This window comes from Canis lupus, chromosome 31, assembly GCF_011100685.1.
Source record: "Canis lupus familiaris isolate Mischka breed German Shepherd chromosome 31, alternate assembly UU_Cfam_GSD_1.0, whole genome shotgun sequence".
Classification (NCBI taxonomy): domain Eukaryota; kingdom Metazoa; phylum Chordata; class Mammalia; order Carnivora; family Canidae; genus Canis; species Canis lupus.
The window spans coordinates 26,238,859-26,257,158 of NC_049252.1; the positions used below are offsets into that span (position 1 = coordinate 26,238,859).

Here is an 18,300-nt window from a genome sequence, read left to right on the forward strand (position 1 = left end):
CCAATACTGGGATTCAGTCAATCAATAAACACTCTTATCCAAAGTTGTGGTCACCTATTTTTCCGGAAGCCATAAACCCTGAAATCAAAATGACTCTGATATAAAGAAAACAAGAAAAGAAAAAAAAGAAAAAAGAAAACAAGACTTCTCAGTAAATAAAATCTTTTATTTTTGCTCCATTTTAATATATTCCCATTCGATAGTCCTCCTGTGCTTATGCAAATAGCCACAGAACAGAGACAGAGAAAAAAAATAGAAGAATTTACATTTGAAAAATGATCAGAGTAAGATCTTCTGTCTTCAGTGGTGTGATGAAACTGCTCATTCTCCATCAACGGCAAAGAGTTTCTTTGAAGTTAAGGCAGGTCCCTGACAGACAATAATAATTCTTTACTTTGCTATGAAGTTCATGGGTAGGGAGATATCAACTGGACTTGTGCTTGCAGTGATCATTTCAAAGGTACAGTATTAGCTGCAGTGATGATTAGCAGCAAGAGGAATATCATCTTCTGTAGCAAAATGTTTAGTAGCCACAGCATCCAGAGCCATAGCCACAGCCATAGCGGGAGCTGTATCCACAGCCAGAGCCATAGCCACAGCCATAGCCACAGCCAGAGCCATAGCCACAGCTGTATCCACAGCCAGAGCCATAGCCAGAGCCAGAGCCACAGCCATAGCCACAGCTAGAGCCATAGCCACAGCCATAGCGGGAGCCATAGCCACAGCCATAGCCACAGCTAGAGCCATAGCCACAGCCAGAGCCACAGCCATATCCACAACCAGAGCCACAGCCAGAGCCATAGCCACAGCCATAGCGGGAGCCATAGCCACAGCCATAGCCACAGCTAGAGCCATAGCCACAGCCAGAGCCACAGCCATATCCACAACCAGAGCCACAGCCAGAGCCATAGCCACAGCCATAGTGGGAGCCATAGCCACAGCCATAGCCACAGCCACCGCAGGAGTTTCCGTAGTAGTTACAACACATGGTGTTGGGAGGTGAGGTTTCAGTTGAGGTGTAGGAGATTTCTGAAGTCTGGATATCTTCTCCTCTTCCAGGACCTTTTATATACTTCCAGGGGTGGATGGATCATACCTCACATGATCTCTGTTCCCTCATTTTACAACTATTTGCCTAAAATTAGCTCATTCTGTGTACCACAATTTTATTAGGATGTCCTAATTTACTTGCTAATCTAGGAATTTTCTAAGGCCTTAAGACCAAATAAAGATACATTTTCTAAGCACCCAAGCATACAGGACCATAATTTGAGCTTCCATAATTGTGTTTCATGACCATTACATATCACATCACCAAAATATGTTTGACCTATAAATATGTTTGTATTTTGTTCTTTCATCCACTAAACACAAAGTTCTACTCCCTACTATTAATATCCTCTTCATCATCGTCACCCTCATCATCATAATCATTATCATAGCATCTTGGTGTCTTTTTTGTCCTTTCCTTATATTTTAGTTTTTTCTATCATAATCACTCTGGAGCACTTTTCATAGATTTTGGACAAGGAATTGAGTATTTCAATGTGTTATATCCCCTCCCAGGAACATTCTCCTTCTCTCTGGAGGAGAGTTTGTTATCCCCTTGTTTTCCAGCCACATTATGACATTCTCTTCCTTTTTTTTTTTCTTTTATTTTTCTCTTCCTTTTTTTTTTTTTTTTTTTTTTTTGTTGTTGTTGTTTGTTGTTGTTGAACTCCAGGTGGGTACATTATATAACATTTATTATTTAAACAAAAACAAAACAAAACAAAACAAAAAACAAGCTTTTCCAAGAATTTCAGTTTAGAGCAAAGAAAATGCCTTGGTCTGGGATCCCTGGGTGGTGCAGCAGTTTGGCGCCTGCCTTTGGCCCAGGGTGCGGTCCTGGAGACCTGGGATCAAATCCCACGTCGGGCTCCCAGTGCATGGAGCCTGCTTCTCCCTCTGCCTGTGTCTCTGCCTCTCTCTCTCTCTGTGTGTGTGTGACTATCATAAATAAATAAAAATTTAAAAAAAAGAAAAAGAAAATGGCTTGGTCCAACAACTTGTTTGTTAAAGTCCAGTTCTTAAATGTTATACTTTTGTTGGATACCTTGCATCATGACATTAATAATAGTTGACGTTTCCATGGTATTTATTATTCATCCTTACTTTTGACTTGATACCGTGTTTTCCCATGATTTCTCTGATGCATGGGCTTCTGGTCCATGACCTCTCTTTCACTGACAATCTTTCTGTACTTTTCCTTAAGTTTGGAGCTTCATGTGGTTACCCTACCCTCCATCTTTGCTTTTCACATTATAAACTATTAAATCTACCTGCTGCCACTGATTCAACCACCATATATACACAGATGACTCCTAAAACTAAAGATCCCTATATCAGTCTGATTCCAATTAGGAGACAGAAACCATACAGTAGGTAACACAGAAATGTTAATGTAAAATAAAATTATTAAACCATGATAAAAGAGTAATTATAGGATATGAGGAATTTCTGTATGGTACCCTAAGAATGTGGGAGACTAATCAAAAAAAGAAAAAAAAACTGAAAAGAATAGTTCAGCCTACTCATAAGCAGAGAAGTTCACTGGTTTGGCCAGACCAGGTTTGTTCTGCAGTTACTTACCAAGCAGGAGACAACTCTCTCTGGAGTGCAGATGAAGAATAAGCAACCAGTGGTATGGGCATGTAGAGGGTTTGGGAAGCTGAGATACAGGCACATCAGGGGTGGTGGAAACCTGTAGAGCAAATCTGGGTGTCTGTGAGAACAAGAGGCCAACAGGGATTTGTGGATGAGAAGTCTGCAAGGATACAAGTTTCTATTCAGAGGGGGTCAAATAAAGGTCATTGTCAGTGTGAAGCTCTAGCATCACTGAGGATCCACCACATTCTGGAGCAGAGCTTCACCAGATCTTTTCACATCCACACTGATGAACACCCTCTACTTCTCTCCAGGACTGCAGCCAAAAAAATGTAGAACTGCTTCGTTTGCAATGTCCCAACACCACCCACTACTGAGAAAGCTTGCTGCCATGATCACAGCAAAGAAGAAATGCCTAAAGAAATCCCATATGTCACCACAGAGCATCTACTGAAGGGTAAATTTGAAGCTGAGAGGTAATAAGTTGATAACTGGCACCTGTCTCCTCCAAGTTTCAGAGGCTCTGTAACAGAAACAGCTTTCCATGGCAAACACATTGATTCATTTCCTGGCTGAGCCATTTATTTACAATCTGTCCATGGAAAATGTCATCAGATTTGTGAACCTCACTGTCTACGACTGCTAATTGGAAATAAAAATAGGTCTACTTAAAAAAAAAAAATGTCTACTTAAAATTTTGCCAAAAGGTCTATAGAAAATATATAGGAAGTACAAAGAGTGTAGCACAGATTCTGATGCATAGTGGAGACTCAATACTCTTTTCTGTTTTTCTTTTATCCAAATACAAGGATTCCCAAATAACAGTAGCTTTTTGAATACCTATATTGACTTGATTAGATACATTTATTATAATAAAATCTTAAGATTTACTTTGATGTTGTTCTGGTTTCAAGAGTGTGTATGTTAATGTTTTTCATAATGACTTTTCAAAAGTGACCCAACTCCCTCAGAAAACAAACTACCAAAAAAAAAAAAAAAAAAAAAGAAACTACCATGTGATTGACCTCAGTGCACCTTACCAGGTGCATTTTATATAATATTTTTGTAAAAATGCAGTATCAAGGGACACTTAGGTGGCTCAGTCGGTTGATCTCACCTCAGGTCTTAGTCTCAAGGTTGGGAGTTCAAGCCCCATGTTGGGCTCCATGCTGGGCCTGGAGCCTATTTTTAAAAATGCAGTATCAAGAAATACATCACAGGCATATTTTGAATATCAGTGATCATGAATATTTATTGAAGTTACAATCACCTACCTTGATAACAGACCAGCGTATTTAATAGGAATAAAGTACATTTCCCCATTCCAAGATTTTCAGATGTATGTATGGGAAAAGTCAATCACTGCTTAGAAGTGTAACCATATTGCAGTTGAAGGTCTCAAGATTGAGTAATGTGTCATTGTCCAGGGGCCCCTCCTGATTCATGAGATCATGCTTTAAAAGTTCTACAAGAATCACACTGACAGCAAATACACTTTTCCCCTCTTTACCCTCTTTCCACTTAGATGTCAATTTAATCTGAGTCACAATGTGATTTGGTCCAACTCCTCCCACACAAGTAGGCAGTATTCTTTACTTGTAAAGTGCTTTATTGGCTGAAAACATTCTCTTTTCAGATGTCTGTATGTGAGCCATGAAACTAGCAAATTAAGAATTACAAATGTCATTTAACAAAGGCTGAGACTCAGAAGCATTCATTTCCAAATCAAAATCACATTTCCAAGTTTTCTTGATCTGACATATAATTGTGATATTGTACTGTTAAACAATATAATACAGATACACAAGTAACCTCTCCTTGAATATTTTCAGTGTTAGGGAACACTCAACATTTTGTTTTAAGTGATTTTTTTATTATGAAATCTTTTTGTTAGTAGTTTCTATATGATTCAAATCTCTCAAAACCCTCCATGTAAAGTTCTAGTGTAACTTAAGATCTTTGAATACACTTAAGATCTTTGCATACACTATTTTTTCCTGATTCCTCCCTAGTATTTCCCCCATGAAGTCTCTATTTTTAAGATTTTATTTATTTATTTATTTGAAAGGGAAGATGAGAGCAAGAGAGAGAGAAAGAGAGAAAAAGGGAGCCCAAGGAGCAGGGAGGGGTAGAGGGAGAAGCAGACTCCCCCCTGAGTAGGGAGCCCAATACGAGACTTGATCCCAGGACCCTAAGATCATGACTTGGGCAGAAGGTAGATGCTCAACCAACTGAGCCACCCAGGCGCTCCCTCATACCAGCCTTTGGTTAACATGGAATATTTCTATCTTGTCTAATCTAGTTGTTGGTTTTTTTTTTTCACGTTTGTTTTCTTTCTTCTTTTTCTTTCATGTATTTTATTTGAAATTCCAGTATAGCTAACATATATTGTTATATTAGTTTCAAGTGTATAATATACTGATTCAACAATTCCATACATCACCCTGTGCTCATCACAAGTGTACTCCTCAATCCCCAGCACTTGTTTACCTGTTTTCACACATCCCCCATCTACCTCCCCTCTGGTACCATCACTTTGTTCTTTGTTAAGAGTCTGTTTCTTGGTCTCTCTCTCTCTCTCTCTCTCTTCTCTATTTGTTTTACTTCTGCACAGTGAAGGAAACAATCAACAAAACTAAAAGACAACCTGCTGAATGGGAGAAGATATTTGTAAATGACATATCCAGTAAAAGGCTAGTATCTAAAATATATAAAGTATATTAGTATATAAAATATATAAAGAACTTAGACAACTCAATGCCCAAAAAATAAATAATCCAATTGAAAATTGGAAGAAAAATGAACAGACAGTACTCTAAAGAAGACATACAGATGGCCAACAGACACATGAAAAGATGCTCAACGTCACTCAACAGGGAAGTACTGATAACAATGAGATACTACCTGACATTTGTCAAAATCAGCAAGTATTGGTGAGGATGTGAAGAAAAAGGAACCCTCATGTATTGTTGGTAGGAATGCAAACTGGTACTACCTTGTCCAGGTTTAGCTTCTGCTGATACTAGAGCCTTACTTTGCTAACCTGGTTACTATTACCATACCTCCACCTTGTCTCTCTCCTATAGGATAAAATATTAAAATACATTCATCCCTGGTCATCTCTGGCCATCTTCCAAACCTATAAGAGTTGTGTTGTTTTTTTTTTTTTCACTTGTTTCCTATCATTAAGACCATTACCACTTTTTTTCAGTGACTCTGACTCTGTGCCTTGCAGGAATCATTTAAATTACAGGATCAACACTTTAAAAAAAAAAAAAAAACAGAATAAGAAGTGGTAAGGGTCAGACAGATCTAACGGCTCCTATGTGTTTTAATCTTTCTGTAACATCCAAAATATGTAGCAATATAGCCCATCCTCAGACACCCTCAGAGCTGAATAACCTCTCTGGCACCAAAATCCATTTTTGTCTCTTAAGTTTAGAAAACTGTCACAAAAAAGAAAAGAAAAGAAAAGAAAACTGTCACATGTTGAGAAGTTAGCCTCCTTGTAATTCCACACATGTTCATCTAATTTTGATTCTGGAACCAGGAAACCAATATTAATCTATCTTCCATGTAATAAATGTTTTAAAATATGGGGAAAAATAGTGCTCTCAACACAAAGTGCTGTGAGGTACACACTTGTGATACTCCCCCTCATAGCCTCTTTCTCCCTTCCTTTCAGTCTCTGAACTGCCCTTGCAAATTTTGAAGTCCAAACCAGAGAAAATACCCCCTTCAATTATTCCAATAACCTCCAAACTAGACACTCTCCTTCCTTTCTTCCATAGTCCAATGCACACACACAGAAACTATGAATATGTTGATATGAAAGATGATAAAGAAGCAGAAAAGGAATAAAGAAGTTGCAAACCCAAGAACAAATGGCTAGGCAAACCAATATGCATCTTAAAATAAAATCCAAACAAATCTTAACACCTCATAATACAAGGCTTTTTTGGTGATCTGGCCCCTACTTACCTCTCCAGCCTAGATTCTTTCTGCTTTCCTGTTCCTGGACCTCTTTACAGTCCCTAAGCATACTAAACTATCTGTTGAGAGCTTTGCACCTGTTCTCCCATCTGCCTCCAACTCTCTTTTCCTTTTTTAAAAAGTTTTTATTTATTTATTCATGAGAGACACAGAGAGGCAGAGACATAGAGGGAGAAGCAGGCTCCTCGCAGGGAGCCCAATGCAGGACTTGATCCTTGGACCTGGAATCACAACCTGAGCAGAAGGCAGATGCTCAACCGCTGATCCACCCAGGCATCCCTGCCTCCAATTTTCTTCCCCCTGTTCTAACATCTACCCATTTGCCAAATACCAGCTTAGCTGTCACTTCTTTAGACATTTAACTTGATTTTCCTATCTGAAACTGCACCATATGATTTTTTTAAATGAACTTTACATTTTATTTTATTAAGTAGGCTCCATGCCCAACATAGGGCTTGAACTCACAACCCCAAAATCAAGTAACATGCTCTACCAATTAAGCTACCTAGACACCCCTGGAATCTACATTTTAGAGCAGTTTTATGCTCACAGCAAAGTCAAGTAGAAGCTCAGGTAACATAGTGGTTGTCTAGCCTTCGAGGGAGACCACAAATACTAACATTGGTGATGAATCTGGCCCAAAGACACAATAACTTACAGGAGCACATGAAATTTGTTTATTGAAAAAATATTATTTTCTCCAGGTATGAAGTTTTTATGCTCTTGGACAATACAAAGCCATGAAATAGGATAAGCAAGAATTTATATTTTGAACATGACCAAAAATCAAATCTTCTGTCTTCTGGTAACATAATGGAAACATTCATAATTCTTCAATAACAAGTTCTTTGAAGTATACACAGGTATTTTATTTTATTTTATTTTTTATAAATTTATTTTTTATTGGTGTTCAATTTGCCAACATATAGAATAACACCCAGTGCTCATCCCATCAAGTGCCCACCTCAGTGCCTGTCACCCAGTCACCCCCATGCCCCACCCACCTCTCCTTCCACCACCCCTAGTTCGTTTCCCAGAGTTAAGAGTCTCTCGTGTTCTGTCTCCCTTTCTGATATTTCCCACTCATTTTTTCTTCTTTCCCCTTTATTCCCTTTCACTATTCTTTATATTCCCCAAATGAATGAGACCATATAATGTTTGTCCTTCTCCGATTGACTTATTTCACTCAACATAATACCCTCCAGTTCCATCCACTTTGAAGCAAATGGTGGGTATTTGTCATTTCTAATGGCTGAGTAATATTCCACTGTATACATAAACCACATCTTCTTTATCCATTCACCTTTTGATGGACACTGAGGCTCCTTCCACAGTTTGGCTATTGTGGACATTTCTGCTAGAAACATCGGGGTGCAGGTGTCCTGGCATTTCACTGCATCTGTATGTTTGGGGTAAATCCCCAGCATTGCAATTGCTGGGTTGTAGGGCAGGTCTATTTTTAACTCTGGGGAACCTCCACACGGTTTTCCAGAGTGGCTGCACCAGTTCACATTCCCACCAACAGTGTAGGAGGGTTCCCCTTTCTCCACATCCTCTCCAACATTTGTGGTTTCCTGCTTTGTTAATTTTCCCCATTCTCACTGGTGTGAGGTGGGATCTCATTGTGGTTTTGATTTGTATTTCCCTGATGGCCAGTGATGCGGATCATTTTCTCATGTGCTTGCTGGCTATGTCTATGTCTTCCTCTGTGAGATTTCTGTTTATGTCTTTTGCCCATTTCATGATTGGATTGTTTGTTTCTTTGGTGTTGAGTTTAATAAGTTCTTTATAGATCTTGGAAACTAGTCCTTTATCTGATACGTCATTTGCAAATATCTTCTCCCATTCTGTAGATTGTCTTTGAGTTTTGTTGACGGTATCTTTTGCTGTGCAAAAGCTTCTTATCTACACACAGGTATTTTAAATGAGCCAAGTATTATACTCTCCAGTTTTATTGAGAAACCATATTCATTTTTGTCACCCAGGCCTTGTCTTGAGCCAATGACAAATTTGTAAAGAAAGTTTCCAAATTACTCAATCATCTCAGCACATGATTCCAAAGACATATTTTATATAATAAGAGTCTGTGGAGGGTAGAAAAGTTTGTTTGGAAATGCAACTATTAAAATGAGCTTGACTAATTTCCTTGACTTACTAATTAATAATTACTGCATAGGGGATTTAATTAGAACCCAATTCTGCCCTATACAGAAACTTATTTTATGTTATAGAATTCCTATGAATCCAAATACCTATGAATGACGTTCTGATGGCATATTTTTACCTCAGGAGGCATTCCTCAATAAATTTTTATCAACTTTAAGTGTTCATTTAGTTCAAGCCAGAACCACACACATACATACAGATATCCTTTTTGATAAGATTGTTGAAATTTTTGCAAATCTCAAATTTCCTTCAGAAATTTTAATCTATTTTATCCCAATAAAAATGTGAAAGATGTAGATAGCTTATAATATAAAGAAGTTAGGAAACTTACTAAAAGTCTCCTAGCTGATACATTATTGAAGATCAAGTATCTGCTCTTTGTTACACTACATAAAGTGTCCCTTCCCAATCATTGGAGGCTTGAATACTTGCTGTAACAAGCAAGGAGTTCACTGTTTCTTACAGTGACCCATTTCATTGTGAAATTACTCTGTTATACAATCCCCACATGCTTCAGAGTCTCTTATTATTTCCTGTATCACTTTGGGTCTTAGATAAAATTTTATTTCAATGTTATGTTCATTGAGTGTGTCTGCTGTTGCCGCTCACCCTTTCATTCACCTTCTCTCCAGAGGGGTCTATCTTTGGTACCCATTGTTAGGACTCCTTTCTAATCTTTATTGATAGACAGAAATGATATATAGTTCACCCAAATCAACCACATCTCTTACCAGATAATTTAGAGAGCAGTAGAGGAAGCCTGTTGTAAATTATCACAAAAAATAGCATCTTAGGAAAACATCCACTTACTGTTTCCAGTCTGAGTGGGTCAGGAATCTGAGCCCAGCCTAACTGGGATCTTTGTTCAGGGCCTCATGATATGGCTGATATAAAGGTATCAGCCATCCTTTCTGTATAATGTAACTAGAGCTGTCAGGTTTAGCAGGTATGTCCCAAATGTTGAATGAAACATATTTATACTACAAAGTTATCTGGTTTTCATCTAAATTCAAATTTATCTATCTTGAGTTTTAGCCACCAATCTCAAACAACATAATCACAGGAAGGATATTCCATTCATCTTTGCCAAGGTAAGAGTCAAGTTACAAGTCCTGCTCACATTGAAAAGGGGGAAGCATACAAGGATGCATGTCATCAGAGGTCACCTTAGAATTCAGCCTACCCAAGCCTGTGAATTTATTCCTTTAGCCCAACTAGTGATTACATTTCTTCCAGGCTTGATGATATCTATTACAATAAGGTTCCAAGATATGGACACTTTCTGAAATGTATTACATCTTTTCACCCTGTCCAAAGGCTATTTCCCCTTATAATGGACCAACTTCTACCCATCTTTCATATTTCAGCTAGAAGTTTGTCTGTCTTTCATAAATATGCCTGACTCTTTGTTATTAGTCTTGGCCTCTCTTCTGGTTTTTTACTCTGTGTTTCTGAAACACTCTGTTATAATTGTATTATAGCAATATTCTGATCTTTGAAGCTTGTGTGTTTGCGTGTGTGTGTGTGTATGTGTGTCTTTATCAGACTTTTAGAAAACAGGGATAAATATTTTAGTTCTCTGTTCACAGCACATGGTGAAATGTCCCTTCTTAAGAGCTCAACAAATGTTTGATGATTAAAAATACTCATTCCTCTAATTCATAAGAAGTGATTCCATTTCTTCAAGGAGAATAATCTGTCCATTCATCCTCTTGGGTCCTTCCTCTTTCCAAGCCTGCAATTTCTTTCAAGATTTAAGGGATACTAGGAACATTAAATTTATTTAATCATGGATGGTTGAATTTTGGCTCCAATATTAACAGTCTTTCTACATTCCCAATGAAGATAGGATTTCTCAATCCAAAACATATTATACCTGGCTTCTCCTCCTAGATATAGCAACAAAAAAGTTTCTGGTTTTATATTTTCCTGGTGTCAGCATCACCATTTTCACAATCGGGCTTCAAAGCTCAAATCCATTCCTAATCTATAGCATCCTAGAATAGAAGAGGAAATGGATATGTAAAACTGGTTAATTCCACACCTTCCCTAAAGTAACCCTAGTAATAGGTGATTCTGCTGGGTTTTAGATCCATCCAGTGACAGAGCATCTAATGTGGAAATCACTCTTGTTTCACATAGTGTCACATAAAAAGAACCCTTGTGTTAAGAAATCAGAATATGGTCATGAATATATATAGTCATAAATCAGAATGGAAACCAGACATACATAATTGGAATGCACACTTGAGCATGAGCCTGTCAATCTCTGAAGAGGTCACAGAAATAATAGACAAAATGTACATTAATAGCATGTCTGGCACAAAAGGTACACAAACTTGTAAGGAGCAGTTAAATAGGTTTATTTGGAAATCACCACAATATAGAAACATAGAATAAGAAAGTAATGGGTTTAACCTTGGACTACGGCCATGATAAGGTCTTCCTCCTTCCAGAAACATCATAGAGTAACTCAGGAGCCCTGACTACAAAGAAGACTTTCAAGAAGATAATCAGTTTTCTGCAGACTCTGACTACGCTTTTTAATTGGATCTGATGGGACATTGAAACAAAAAGAGCCTTGGAATAATCCTCTTAGAAGAAAAGGTGTATTTCAGTTATGCTGTAGCAGAAAGATGAATAGAATAACACCTTCTGTAGGAAAATGGCCTGCATCCACAGCAGGCAGAGCCATATCCACAGCCATATCCACAGCCAGAGCTAGAGCTGTATCCACAGCCACAGCCAGAGCCATAGCCACAGCCACAGCCACAGCTATCACATGAGTTTCTAGAATAGTTGCAACACATGGTGGCAAGAAATGGAGGTTCAGCAGCTCTTTAGAATAGCAGATGGCAGTTTCTGAAGCCTGAATATCATTTCTTGCTCTGAGACCTTTATATACTGATAGAAATGAGTAGAACACATTGTCTTCTTACCACAGCAATTTTCATTTTTATAAAGCTCATCATTCTAAGGACAATTTTTTTTTCAGGCAGTTATGTCCAGGATTTGTTCCTCACTAGTCATGAGAATTATAAGAAAACAGATGTAACCTACATATTGAATAAGTATGTTTGTGGAATGTAATCAAACCCAATCTAAATTTTTCACTCTAAGGGGCACTAACCCTCCTGCAATTCCAGGTAAACACACAGGCACTGAGAGATGCTCTAGCATCTCCTGGGGTTCGACAGGAAAACACCCTGGCTGGAGGTGAGAGGCAAACAGCAGGTGTATAAGGTGAAACGTTCTCAAGTTATATCTACAAGAAAGTGGATGAAGCTCACTGTGGTGATGAGAAGATCTAAATTGGTGCAAATTAGGAGTCTGATGCAATATGCTAAAATAAAAGCAACCATGATTTTCACCAATACAACATAATCTACTCTATTTAAGACATTTTTCAGAATGATACTTTCTTTGAAACACCTGCAACTTACATCACCAAAGTTTTATCTCCTCCAAATCCTACGGATTCTTCAAAGCACAGCTTAGACTATACCTTATATAGGAAGCATTCCTGGACATTGAAAACAAGTATTAGGCATAATTCCTCTGGTTTTCCATGGCTTCTCTGTACTATGATACTGAATGTTATATTAGCACACACTGTTTTAATTATCTGATTCCCTCAGTCAATTGTGAGTTATTTAAGACCAATAACTTTGTCTTTATTTTATGTGAACATAAAGAACTAGGCAAGGAGATCAAAGCTCCTTCCCTCCTTCCTGCTCTTTCCACATCCCTAGCATCCAAAGGGCCACAGCAGAGGGGCTGCAGCCCCTAGGACCTGGCCATACCCTTGCAGGGGGGCACAGTCATGGTGGCTGGGGGAGGTGCCGGGCCACTTCTCATGGGGCCAGATTCAGTAACTGTTGAATGACGGTCTGAGATTTCATCCACCCGTAAAAATGGTTCTTTTATTGATTTGCACTTTTAGTCCAAAGTGGTTAAAGAACATGCTTTGTATGATTTGAGTCCTACTAAATTTATTGAGATTTGTTTTATGGTGTAACAACTGATCAATCCTGGAGAATGTTCCATGGGCACTTGGGAAGAAAGTGTGTTCTGCTATTGTTGTGTAGAGTGTTTTAGAGATTCTGTTAAATCTAATTGGTTTCCAGTTTTGTTCACATCTTCTGTTCTCTGTTTAGTTATTCTGTTATTAAAAGTGAGGTATCAAAGCAAAAAAAAAAGGTTCTTTTAATGTATAGGATGTCATATAAGAAAAAATAATAAGAATAACAATTATTAACATTTATATTTCCTTCCACAGCTTTTGAGATATACTCACATTTATCACTTCATCTGATTCTGACTAAAACAACATAAAGTAGGACATTGTGCTGTGTATTTTCATATACATTACAAATGGGAAAAGGGAGGCTGAGGATAGTTAAGTCTTGCCCAAGAACTATGAGTTTTTAGGGGTAAAGTTGAATTTTTTCAATCTCCCCTTATAACATATAAGCTAGGGCAGGACCTGTGAATTATTTTTCATGAATTATTTTTTCCAGTAGTTTCTCAAATGTAAAATATTCATATTTTCTGGCTAAAATCACCAATATTTTACACTTCCATCATCTGGATTTTCTTTCTTTGTGATCTTCACCTCACAGCCACAGCAGACAACTCAGCCCTCTCTCAAACCTGCTCCATGACCCCTCTTAAGCATCACACTGCAGTACTAGAGCTGCCTCTCAGCATCTGCAATCTGTCTACTGAGAGTACAATCTTGGTAATATTCTGTAAATTAGAATTTAAGTAGAAATGATGATAGCTTTTCTAGACATCTCCAATTTTAGTCTATAGTGTAAAAGCACCTGGACCTACAAATCCCGTGTCACAATTAAAACCTCAGATTCTAATTGCCTTCTAATTATGACTCTCCTAATTTCACAGATCTTTCCACTAAACTATATTCAATATTGGCTCCATTCCTACAAACTCCATGACCCCTCCACATTTCACATCACCTGCTTTCTTTCTAAGATATCTTTGACATGACTGTTTTTCCCTTCATTGTTCCATTGAGTCTTTTTCCTGACAGTGACTGAACAGTGCAACTAAATTTTACAAGAATTTTTGAAAACCTACTTCATGCATATTCCAGAGCAGAGAATATTGAATAAAAAGTAGATATCAAAAGCTCAATGATGAGCTCTGTGCTTTAAAAACTCTGGGGAGGGACATATGTATGTGTGGTTCAGTGGTTGAGCATCTGCCTTTGGCTCAGGGTATGATCCCAGTGTCCTGGGATCCAGTCCCACATGAGGCTCCCCATAGGGAGCCTGCTTCTCCCTCTACTTATGTCTCTGCCTCTCTCTCCGTGTCTCTTATTAATAAATAAACAAAATCTTAAAAAAAATCTGGGGAGCCTGAATCATCATTTCCATTGTACCATTCTCTATCCTACCACCTCATGCTACATGAAAGATTAGACTATTTTCAATTTTGCTCTTCCTTACCCATTCACTTTTCAATATACTGCAGCCAATACCTACTATTATCACTTCCCCATTAAAAAAAGCTTTTTTTCATGATAGATCCCATACTATCTGCCAAATCTAATGGAAACTTCTCTAGTAATTAATAGAATTTGGTGATAAAATAAAAAGCAGGACCCAATTATCAGAAAATAAACTACTTCACTAAAACTCATTAATTTATTATGAAAAATACATTGACAAACACTGTTAATTTACTTGGTATCAGAACATTTGTTAGGGTTCATAACTATGGAATACATGTATGATAAATGTACAAAACATCTAACTTGGGAGTGTACCTATGTATTTGACATGAGAAAATTAAGATGAAGGATTATGAAATTCTGGAATTATCAAAATATTGCCAGTATAATAAAAATAATATGTAAGGCTGAGCCATAAAAATTTTTGTTATGATTGTGTCAGCAATTCATATGGAGCAACCTAATAATAAATATAATAACAAAAATCTACTGAGTTCTCACAGTGGTAGGGTTTTGCATATTTTATTTGTTTTGTACTCTCAACAATCCTGACCTAGCACTATTTTATCATTTTACCTCTGAATATCCAGAGACTCAGTGGAGTTAAATGAGTTAACTAATGTACCATGATCACACAGCTAATAGCTGATGAGGATTACACCAGAGGACAAGTAGTGTGACTCTGGAACCTAGACTTTTAATCACTATCTTCATAATTTTCTTCCTAGAGTGGAGTCATTGGGATGACCTGGAGGGAATGATATCTTGCAGAAGGAGAGTGTAGTTAAATAAAATGGGTCATGTACAGGGAAACATAGGTCAATTTAACATAGGCTCTAAAGATTTTTGGACATAAAGCAATATTGTAACCTGTCATCAATTTCTATGGTTTGTTTTCAGGCTCATAAATAATACATCCATATTGTAAAATTTTCAAAAAATATATTCTCAATAACAAGAGGGATGTGGACAGTGGTCTGCTGTTATTTGTTTAATGACCTCTGCTGAAGGTAGGGAGTCGGAATTGCCAATTTCCATGGTGTAAATATTCTTAGGATGACTAATTTCAAATTAACTGGCTTACAAAATTCCTGAAAGTTTATAACATCTTTTAATACTTTAATAAATTAACTTCCATGTTTACAACTTCAACATGGCATTTCTTTTGTGTATGGTATAAGGTAGGTATCTATCTTTTCTTTAATCCCATTTATTGAATAAACTGTTTAAGATAATCAATTTGCTATCTCAGATGAAAACTTTTATTAGGCAGCCTCTGAAGTTTTTAGCACTGGCTATTGTGTTCTTACTGTCTCAGAATAATCTATTCCTTATACCTGGATAACAGATTGTTGTGACCTTTATAAAACTAAACTGTACAATAGAAATGTATCATGAAACACATAAAATTTAGAATTTTCCAGTAGTCACATTTGGAAAAGATAAAACAGATGAATCGACTTTATAGCATATTCTATTTAACTTTATATATTGTGGTAATATTTTGGATATATTATCAATATTTTTAATTATTTGATATAGTTTTCATTACTTTTTATACTAAGTTTTTGAAATCTAGTGTGTATTTTATACTTACGATGTGTTTCATTTTGGACTAGCCACATTTCAAGTGCTCAGTGCCATATCTGTCTAGTGGCTACCATGTTAAACAATGCAACTAAAAGAGAATTTCAGAATTCCCATAGGGGAGTCATGCTGATTATAAGTTCTCCAATAGAGGTTGCCACTTAAAACGTAAATAAGTTGGCAGTTACTATTTTTTTTTTAATACCTCTTCCTTGAATTTTATTTTCCAGCTCATGTAACAGACCAATTTTCAGTCATCCCTTATGGCTCTTCTTATATGTCATTCTCCTTTAGAAGCTATTTCTAACTCTTTTGGAGTCTTCTCTTTCTGTCATGACGCATTTTGGTTTCCCCCTCGAATTCTTTCTCAGGAGCCCTGTAACACCTATAAACATATATACTATAATGGGAATGTGTGATTTACTATTTTGTACCCAAGGAACATTTTTAATTGTTGAAAGAAAGAATTACGTGTTTTGGGCTTCTATCTGCAACGCCAAACATAACATGAAGCTAGAACATGGATGTTAAGGTTTTTTTAAATGACCATAACAACAAATGAATGATTTTAAAACTTAGTACCTTGATAATATGCAATAGCTCTTCAAAGAAAAAGATTTTGTGTTCCTTCATGAAGAATTTTAAAAACTTAAATCATTTCCTGACTACAGAAAGTATTCAGTTTTATTGTGATCCATATGTGAAACTGTATTTTCACTTTTCCCAGCCTTCATCCACCAATGAGACATACATAACACACACATATTTTCTCTAATTTTATCATAATGAACTCTCTTTTAACATTATCATCATTTCCTCATTTCACTTGGCTGAAAGTCACAATTGTTTTCTAAGACAGTAATGATATTGGAGGTTTAAACATAAATGTTAAATTATGAAGATTCTTTTCTGGAATATAAATTACCTTTTACATGCTTAATAAATAGTAGTCTTGGATTGTTAAAAAATGCCTTCGAAAACAAAGGTCATTGTGAAAAAGAGTATATTTTCAGCCAATAATTATTAGAATTGCCTTCTCTGTAAGAATAACAGATTTACCCGAAGCAGTCATTCCTTATCTCTAAGAAGGAATGTTCCATCTGTGAAAAGTGTTCAACTCTTACAAGAGCTTCCATTTCATCATCAGTAAGACACATTATATCCTGGGTATAACCTCGCTGCAAGCTGGACTTTGATGGCAGAATCATCTTCCTTGAAAACAGCCATTCTGTGGAGTCTCCGAGATCTAGAGATCTCAGGACTCAGATTTGGTGCAGTGACCTTCATCATGAAGATGAGACAGTAAGTCATTTTTCACTGCCCATGAAAACTGATCCTGAGAAAACATTCTTTGTTGTCTGATCCAATGTTAGAGATCTGGAAAGTCACATGAGGAAAGGACACTGAACTCAGAACCCACATGGCAGTAGGATCTCAAATCCGAAAGTAGACTTGGCCGTTCATCCGATTTTTATATCTGCACCAATTAAGGCACTAGAGAACACCATTAAGCATAAGCACCTTTCTCATTTCCACTAAAAATTGTGGCACCACTGATCATCCCCAAAACATAATGAATTTCTCTTCTTCCTTTACCCTTACTACCTACTGTCTTTTCTAGTTTTTCTTGCAATGAGCACCAGTTCATTTGACTGAAAATGTCAAAATACCTATTTGAACCCTAACTCCAATGCTTCAACATTTACTCTTCCCCAGGAAGCTGCCATATTCCTTCCATAGCAATTATGTCTAAATGTATCTCAATTAATGCTTTTTTTATTATCACCTTTTAGAATATAAACATTCTGAGAGCAAGAAAGTGGCCTACAATTTTGATACTATGTCTTCAGTGTGTAAGGGAGTACCCTTACAAAAACACCCAAAACTATTTGTCAAACAAGTGGCTTAAATCAATTACCTCAAATTCAATATATGCAAACAAATATATACTTCCATCAAAATGCATGATATGCTACCATATTTTTCCTCTAATTTATCCTTTGCTTAGTTCTTCATGTGTCACCTGAGTGTTCTTCTAATTTCTCGTTAATCCTGAAAAATTTCACTTCCATGCTATTCATTTATCCATTTAGCACTCAGGACACCCCTCTTCTCCCTTGGACTTCTGTCACAACCTCCCAAATAGGTATCATTCCTTCTTCTCTTTCTCCTCCGGCTCCATTCTAGACATAGTGTAATTCCAGGGCAGAGTTCTGAAATACTGTGTGATTGCTGTAGGGTTATGAGTACCTGACAATGGGGGAATAAGAAATAGGTGGAGAAGACATTATCTCTGATGCACTTATGACAAGAAATGCTTGTATTATATCAAGGAAGAACCCCCTAATTCATAAAATATGTTGTCAGCCCAATTTACAAGAGAAGTCCTAAAACCTCAAAAAAAAAGTAATTCATAAACAAGAACACAGAGA

General features: G+C 37.0%; 1 protein-coding gene across 1 annotated transcript; it reads right to left on the reverse strand.

Moving 5' to 3' along the window:
• Positions 1-523: 523 nt before the first annotated feature.
• On the reverse strand, positions 524-988 carry LOC102151849 (keratin-associated protein 6-2). Its single transcript, XM_038581732.1, has one exon. It carries the CDS (start codon positions 986-988, stop codon positions 524-526), a length of 465 nt encoding a protein of 154 aa, XP_038437660.1.
• Positions 989-18,300: the final 17,312 nt, after the last annotated feature.